Here is an 8969-nt window from a genome sequence, read left to right as displayed (position 1 = left end):
TCTAACGCTTTGATTTGTCTCTGCACAAGAGTTAGCACTATATAAATACTAATTATTATTATGTGACAGATGATCATCTTTATTTCGTTCATGTGACAACAGATGTTTATCTCTTATGTTCACGTGACAACAGATGTTCATCTTTATTATGCTCACGTGACAACAGATATACATCTCTATGTTCATGTGACAGCAGATGTTCATCTCTGTGTTCACGTGACAACAGATGTTTATCTCTTATGTTCACGTGACAACAGATGTTCATCTTTATTATGCTCATGTGACAACAGATGTACATCTCCATGTTCATGTGACAGCAGATGTTCATCTCTGTGTTCACGTGACAACAGATGTTCATCTTCAAAACGGTGACGGAGTTTGGGCCCCTGACGTGCTCCATCTTCACCACCACCCGCAAGTTCTTCACCATCCTGTGTTCCATCCTGCTGTTCGGCCACCCCATGAGTGGCCGCCAGTGGACGGGCACCGTGCTGGTCTTCATCGGCCTTTTCCTCGACAACATGTACGGCAAGCCCCTCAAGGTCACCGCACCTGGCACCCTCTCAAGGTGATGGATGGTGGTCAAGGGGCGTAACTGTGTTAGATTCTGTTTTTTTGGGGGGGGCTTGGGTTGGGGGTTTTGATTTATTTTTGTGTTGTGATGTACTTTATCTATCTATATATATATATATATATATATATTAAAAAAAAAAAATTATCTATTTAAAAATTTTGTTTAACAGTGAAGCATCTAGTCTTGCCTTCTTCTCCTCCTCCCAGTGCATAGTTCTGTGCACACACTTTTTTTCTTTTGGGTTGAGGGGAGATGATTTTTCTTTATTGTCCCTTAATGTTAGAAGTTCTGATAATTTGAATCATGAAAATAAAACAAAACCCAGAACTTACCCACTGTACAGTATAACACACACACACCAGCGTAGTTTTCTTTTCTTCACTGATGTCAGCAGATTTCACGAAGTCTGGTGAGCTGGTTGATGGTTTTGGCCGTTTCTTCACTGGTGATGTGATCAGCGTTTCTGATGTTTGCGGTCTTGCGATGACCGCTCATTTCTGTGGCTTGGATGTCTGTAGGGTTGACTACAATAACAGCGTCAGAACAGCATATGCATGTGTGTCTGTATGTTTACGGTTTCAGTGTCAGAGCTTTTTCCTCACCTAAAATTCTTACAACAGCGGTCATATCAGTCAGTGTCATATGTATGTATTTATTCACCCTCCTGGTTGCTGGATCTCTATTGTTTTTGATCGTTAATGTGAGGTCTGTGTTCAGCTTTTGCAAGGAAACGAAGAAGAGGAGTTGCTTGATGAAAAAAAATATATATATATTTGAATGCTTGCAGTTTCAGTTTTATTGATGCATTATTATAGAATCTTTTTTTCAAAAGCAGAGTTCAGGAAAGGAACCATTCCAGCAATTGATGTCTCATTGTGTGATGACCAGATTTTTGGAAGAAAGTGAATTTGTATTCCATTGTATTTTTAAAAATTAATATGGTTGGTAAGATCAGTTATTTATTTATTTATTGTGACTGCATTGATGTGTTGTGTCATTGTGTGATGACCAGATTTTATGAACAAAGTGAATGTATATTCCGTTATTTTTTTGAAAATGAATATGGTGTGGTTAGATCTTTTTTTTGTTCATGACTGCTTTAATGTTGTGCCATTATGTGATGACCAGATTTTGTGAACAAAGCGAATGTGTATTTTATCATATCATCTCCTTGACTGCCTGAGGGAAGAAAAAGAAACAGTAGAAATTGGTGTTTCAAATCGTAAATCAGTATATAGATCGATCAGCCAAAACCTGAGAAAGTGTTGTGGAGAGAAACACCAGATCAATTATGTGAACTTTCAGCTCTCCAGAGTTATTTCCCTTATTTTGATGATGTCATCAGTGACATTACACTGCCAGACGATTTCATGGGCACGTCAGTGGAAGGGCTACAAGAGGCACGATGTCATCAGTGACGTCACGCTGCCATTTGATTTCATGGGCACGTCAGTGGAAGGGCTACGAGAGGCACGATGTCATCAGTGACGTCACGCTGCCAGTTGATTTCATGGACACGTCAGTGGAAGGGCTAAGAGAAGCACATCAGACTTCTGATTCAGTGTTCACCAGTCATCAGGGTTTAACCCTTTCAGCCCTTAAGGTCCTCTGCCTGTGCAGCCTTCCCAGCTTGGCATGTTTTGGCCTGGCTGCATCAACAGGAAGGGGTGCTTCACTTCAGGCACAGATTTATAGCAACCGCTCAACCAATAGCTACTGAACTTCACATTATGACTGAAATATAATTTTGCCACATGTTGCTTAAGTCTCAAGACAAAGGATTTAACAGTATACTTGTAACTTTAAATTAAAAACAGAAATAGTAAAATGTCAGCTTCTGTTGATGTTGAAGGTTGTTGGCTATCTACATGATTGTCTACACTGGTTGCTAATTTGATCTCCTTCACTTTCCTATGAATTGTCGAAAGAATTATGTGACAAATCGTCATTATTTGGGTTGAATTCGCTACAAGAGTCCATCATAATTTCATTCATCTCTAAACTGCACAGTAAGCCTTTGACGCTTTACCATATCAATGCGGAGAACCAGATAAAAAACACACTATTCGTTCGATTTTTGGAGCGAAACTTCGTGTGCGAGCGACGAAGGAAGTTAAGTTGGAGTTACTTCCCTTACATAGCAGTTTAATGCATAACAATGAGCTGACGAACAGGTTTAAATAAACCAGTTTCTCCGCTGGCCTGTCAGGTGAGCTCAGGTGGAGAACGGCAATCAGCGGGGCACACCTCTCAGACGGCGTAGGCTTGAATGAATTAAGCCTCTGTTTTGGCCTGTCAGGCAGGTGCAGGAGTGAATGGTTACCTGACTTTTGGGTGAGGAAGGTTAAAACAGTGGAAGGAGAGGACTGGGTCCCACCTTCCCACGCCCAGCCCTGGACACAGTGGATGTGAATTCATTGCCCTTCCTTCCCACGCCCAGCCCTGGACACAGTGGATGTGAATTCACTGCCCTCCCTTCCCACGCCCAGCCCTGGACACAGTGGATGTGAATTCACTGCCCTCCCTTCCCACGCCCAGCCCTGGACACAGTGGATGTGAATTCACTGCCCTGGTGCCTGTTTTGACTTCATGATATTAAAAAAAAAGAATTTTGGTTAGATTAGTTCTTTGTTAATGATGTTTAGTTGTTAAATTTTGACTGTGATGTGAATAGTTAATGACTTTTTGTGTTAGAAACAAAACAAAATAATTATGAAAATAAATCTCATGTGGACTTTTGGGGGAAGAGATCTGAACAGTGTGAGGTTCAGTGTACATGCTTTTATTCAGGTGACCATACCAGCTATGCAAGTTTGTGTGTGTGTGTGTGCGTGTGTGTGTGTGTGTGTGTGTGCCACCTGTAATGTTCTCTCTCAGCTGTTCTGGTTTGGCGATGAGGTGTTGATATTGTAAACACTGGGATGGGCACTAGCTGTTCAGTCTGCATTGTAATTTGTAACCATGTGGCCTTACATGTTTTTTTATGTGGCTTTGAAGTGGGTTTTAATTTAAATCCTTTTTTTATGATTTTTTGTAATCAGGAGATGATAAGTTAAGCAGAAGGGCTGACAACCTCATCACAATCTGGTCTTTGTTGTTTTTTGGGTTTGTTTTTTGCTAAAGGAGCTTAATGGTTGGGCAGTCCTGATGTGGCCGTATGGACAAAAAGCGACAATGTCAAAAGTCACAAGTCACATGTACCAAGCTTTGTAGGCGGAGAAAGAATTCTGCACTTGTTGACTGCTTTCTTACTCTTCATCACACTTGTTGACTGCTTTCTTACTCTTCATCACACTTGTTGACTGCTTTCTTACTCTTCATCACACTTGTTGACTGCTTTCTTACTCTTCATCACACTTGTTGACTGCTTTCTTACTCTCCACACTTGTTGACTGCTTTCTTACTCTTCATCACACTTGTTGACTGCTTTCTTACTCTTCATCACACTTGTTGACTGCTTTCTTACTCTCCACACTTGTTGACTGCTTTCTTACTCTCCACACTTGTTGACTGCTTTCTTACTCTCCACACTTGTTGACTCGACTGCTTTCTTACTCTCCACACTTGTTGACTCGACTGCTTTCTTACTCTCCACACTTGTTGACTCGACTGCTTTCTTACTCTCCACACTTGTTGACTCGACTGCTTTCTTACTCTCCACACTTGTTGACTCGACTGCTTTCTTACTCTCCACACTTGTTGACTGCTTTCTTACTCTCCACACTTGTTGACTCGACTGCTTTCTTACTCTCCACACTTGTTGACTCGACTGCTTTCTTACTCTCCACACTTGTTGACTGCTTTCTTACTCTCCACACTTGTTGACTGCTTTCTTACTCTCCACACTTGTTGACTCGACTGCTTTCTTACTCTCCACACTTGTTGACTCGACTGCTTTCTTACTCTCCACACTTGTTGACTGCTTTCTTACTCTCCACACTTGTTGACTCGACTGCTTTCTTACTCTCCACACTTGTTGACTCGACTGCTTTCTTACTCTCCACACTTGTTGACTCGACTGCTTTCTTACTCTCCACACTTGTTGACTGCTTTCTTACTCTCCACACTTGTTGACTGCTTTCTTACTCTCCACACTTGTTGACTGCTTTCTTACTCTCCACACTTGTTGACTGCTTTCTTACTCTCCACACTTGTTGACTGCTTTTACTCTTCATGGCAGTCCAGTGAATGTGTGTTATGTACTGTCCTTCTGTATAGAGTCGTGCTCCTTTTTATTTTTTTATTTTTTTTTTAAGTAGATGCAGTGCAACAGTTTGACACTTCCTTGAAACTGAAACTGGTATACTTTCAGATTTAAGAGACTGTTTTTGTTTTTTGGGTTTTTTTGGGTTTTTTTTCATGTCTCAGTGTTCTCTCTGTGTTAGGTGTGATGGTCTTTTGTATTATATATTAACCCTTTCGCTGCCAGGAAAATAAGATTTAAGTGAAATCTATTTGCCAGGGTTTTTTCACAAAAAAACGGGTATAAATTTTCAAAAAATTCTGTGCTCTTTGTTATTGGAGAAAGACCCATAAAAGTATATATTTTTTGAAAGGTAAATGAATAAAGAATACAAAACACATGCTGTTTTCCCATTTTATATATTTTTAGTGACATGCTGTTGTTTTGAAATCAGTGTTTTGTTTTCTGTCACATTTTCAACTTGTTCATTACAAACATTAGTCAGGTAATTTGCACAAAAACATCATATTTTCTGGACAAATGGATATCTGCAAACACAAAATCATACTAGAACAACCACAATATATATATATATTTTTTTTTAAGAGATAGATACACAATACATTGTGACTTCTCCAAGTGATAAGATGGATGTGAGGCCACGCCCCCTCAGTCTCCACCCCGCTCCTCCTCACCCCTCTCACACGGTCACTTGATTAAGTTGTCATCAGACCGCGTTGGCTGCGTGCCAAGAATAAAGCTCTGCTGCTAATTCGGTCATCTGTCGTCTGCTAACATCTGTACAACCAGCATCACTCACTGACAGTCGCATCGTGGCCACTCTCTTCATTATTCATTTATTTTCTATCAGATCGTCCTATAAATGTTCATCTCCATCTTCTCCTTCGAATTTACGCTTCAATTCTTTCTGAGCATCAGCTAAAGAAAGAAATCATGGTTGATTTAGTTCGTCACGATCGCATGTCTTGAGCACGGCGTCAGTCCGACATTTTGTTGAGCGAGCGAGGAGAGAAGTCAGGCAAACACTTGGACAGTGACCCAACCAAAACGTTCAAATAAAGGACTGCTTCATGACGTAGATGGGGTTTCTAGCTATGAATAGAATCTAGAGAGATTCCCCAGGCTAAAGCTACCACTATTTTTGCCAAGGAAGTGAATGCAAACCAGGGAAAAGTCAGAATATTTCGATGACGAGTTATCTCGTCATGCAGGCAGCGAAGCATACATGCTTGCCATGACGAGTTATCTCGTCATGCAGGCAGCCTAGGGGTTAACCTGGTTTTTCATTTTTCTGTGTAATAAATTGCAACAAAAGAAGCATCCCTTCAGTCCATTTGAGTGAAAGGATTCGCATGTGTAAAATGCATGAAAAGTGCCCATGGTTTAGTGTGTAGGTTGATGGTGTGAGTGCAGTTTTCTGTCTGACAGGAGAAGCTGGGGTGTGTAGGTTTGAGGGGTGGCATTGTGGATGTAAAATGTCTTGGTTAGCTCTGACACGGGCTTGACTCATGTTCTTTGCATTACTCATACGGAAACCTGTGTGTTGATTGGACGTACAGCAGTAGTAATGGTGTTAACAGTCATAGCAATGATGATTATGATCATTATTGTCTCGAAGGATTCTTTGAACTTGAGTGCAGGTTTTTATCTTCATGAACCCAAGCTTTGAAAAGGGTCTTGAATATGGGATGTTGACTGATATTGTATTGCATTGTATTGTATTACTCTATTTGTCACAACAGATTTCTATGTGTGAAATTCGGGCTGCTCTCCCCAGGGAGAGCATGTCGCTACACCAAGAGCGCCACCCTAATTTTTTTTATCTGCATGCAGTTTTATTTATTTTTCCAACAGAATTTTGCCAGGGACAACCCTTTGGTTGCCATGGGTTCTTTTACGTGTGCTAAATGCATGCTGCACATGGGACCTCAGTTTATCATCTCATCCAAATAACTAGCGTCCAGACCACCACTTAAGGTCTTGTGGAGGGGGAGAAAATACTGGCGACCATGGGATTCGAACTAGTGTGCTCAGATTCTCTCGCTTCCTAGGCAGACGTGTTACCACTAAGCCAACATCCACATATCCTTTTAGAGATTTAGTGTTGGGTATGTCAGCACTGAAATGAGGTCATAGAAGATCATTCACACTTTGAAGAAAGCATCGTTTGATTTAATGTTAGTCCTGCAGCTAGAAAGTTTGTTCAACTCTGAGAGAAGCTTTCATCACAGTGGGAACCAGTTTTAGTTTCAGTTTCAATTTCTTAAGGAGGCATCACTGTGTTCGGACAAATCCATATACGCTACACCGCATCTGCTAGGCAGATGCCTGACCAGCCACATAACCCAACGCGCATAGTCAGGCCTTGAGTGAATACATGAACATTTCTGTACCTAAGAGAGTGGATTTCTTCTACAGAATTTTGCCAGAGGACAACACTTTTGTTGCCATGGGTTCTTTTTCACTGCACCAAGTAGATGCTCCACACGGGACTTGGTTTATGACTAGACACTCAGTTTGATTTTCCAGTAAAATTCAGGAGAAAGGGGGGAGAGTGGGATTCGAACCCAGACCCCCACAGACTCTCTGTATTGGCAGATGAGCGTCTCAACCATTCTGCCACCTTCCTCCGAGGTCTTGGGTTACCCAGTGTAGGTGGCCACAGCTGTGCTGGAAAGAGATTGGAGTGAGTCCCATCAGAGGTAGCTGTCGTTGTTTTTCACCCTGTGGCCAGCTCCTTCCCTGACTTCAGTGTGCTGGGGGATCACATGGGAAACTGGGACCACACAGTCAAGGGTCATTCACTTCATGGATGTTTTGGAGTGTTGCCAGAATCTCCTGTCCAACACTGTAGGTCTCTGTCTCTTAGCCAGGTTGACACAGGATGTATTATGAGGGAACAGCTGTGGCAAGTAGTCCATAACATGAATCGACCGCCAAATCAGCACCGTCATCACCCCCATCATCATACTATGAGCGTACAGCCGTGTTGTCCCAAACCTAAATGGACCATCGTCATCAGCATCGTCATCACCCCCATCATCATACTATGAGCGTACAGCCGTGTTGTCCCAAACCTAAATAGGTACCTCTAGATGCAGTGTCATAATGATAATAATAATGATAGTAATGGATACTTACATAGCCCACAATCCAGAAATCTGCTCTAGGTGTTTTATAAAATGGCCCTGTGCGGTTGGCTGTACTATAAGCAACAAGAACAAGGTGTTTTATAAAACACATGGTTTATACATTGCACATTATATCAATGTTACGTATACACACTAAAATGTGACTAGCATACTATCACTCCCACCATCATTCATCATCAAAATATAGAAAGCACAATGCCCCAAATTCTTGGCCACACACACACAAAAAAATCTTTGCAGCTTGGGTTGAGATTAATGATTGTTTAGCAAAGTTACTCATGATTTTATCAATGTTATTGATGGTTTTGGGGGCATGCTATGGTTTATCTTCTGAAAAAGCCCAAGTTTACATTGTCTTGTGTTGTCTTTGTGGGCTAGTTCCCCAATCCACGGTCACTTGTGTCTAGGACTGAGAGTGGGCTTTGACTTGTGTATAATTCTACACGTCGGTCGGACCAGTTTTACCCTGCCATACAGGCAGCCACTCACTGTGCTTGGGTCAGAGTTGACGCTGTATGGAGGATGTTGTATTGCGTTGCATTTTATTGCATTACTTTTTCTCTCAGCATGTTTCCCCGTGTACAGAGTTGGACTGCTGTTTCCCATGGAGGTTGTGTCGCATCAGTGCATCGCCACCTATTTTTTGTGTTGTTGTTGATGTTGTCTACAAGTGTATCTGTGGATTTTTCTGCAGAATTTCGTCAGAGACAACCCTTCTGTTGCTGTGGGTGTCTTTAGGTTCTTTACCAAGTGCAAAGTACATGCTGCATATAAGGCCTTGGTTTATTGTCTTTTCCAAGAGACTACCACTCAAGGTGTGGAGGAGGATGTGGGTGGTAAAAGTCCTGTCTTTGTGTGGGATTTGAACCCATGGAGGTGTTAGTGGGGTGCATTACCACTTGGCCACAGCCCCTGTCTCCACACCCCTGCAGTGTGCAGGGTACCCACTTCAAGGAATTCCTGGAGTTCAAACGAAAGTCAAATAATATTTCAGCAAAGGAACAAAATCTTTCAGCAAAAAACTAAATTTCAGCAAGTG

At 41.7% G+C, this 8969-nt stretch overlaps 1 protein-coding gene across 1 annotated transcript in view; it reads left to right on the top strand.

Annotated features, from left to right (window-relative positions):
* Positions 1-4040, top strand: part of LOC143276471 (solute carrier family 35 member B1-like) — a 17751-nt gene extending 13711 nt beyond the window's left edge. Inside the window, exon 7 of the mRNA XM_076580981.1 lies at positions 351-4040. Coding sequence (XP_076437096.1) covers positions 351-572 — 222 coding nt within the window. The 3' untranslated portion in view covers positions 573-4040. The remainder of the gene's footprint in view (positions 1-350) is intronic.
* Positions 4041-8969: the final 4929 nt, after the last annotated feature.

The sequence above is a fragment of the Babylonia areolata genome, chromosome 32 (assembly GCF_041734735.1).
Source record: "Babylonia areolata isolate BAREFJ2019XMU chromosome 32, ASM4173473v1, whole genome shotgun sequence".
NCBI classification, from domain to species: Eukaryota; Metazoa; Mollusca; class Gastropoda; order Neogastropoda; family Buccinidae; genus Babylonia; species Babylonia areolata.
This window is presented reverse-complemented; position numbering and strand designations above follow the sequence as displayed.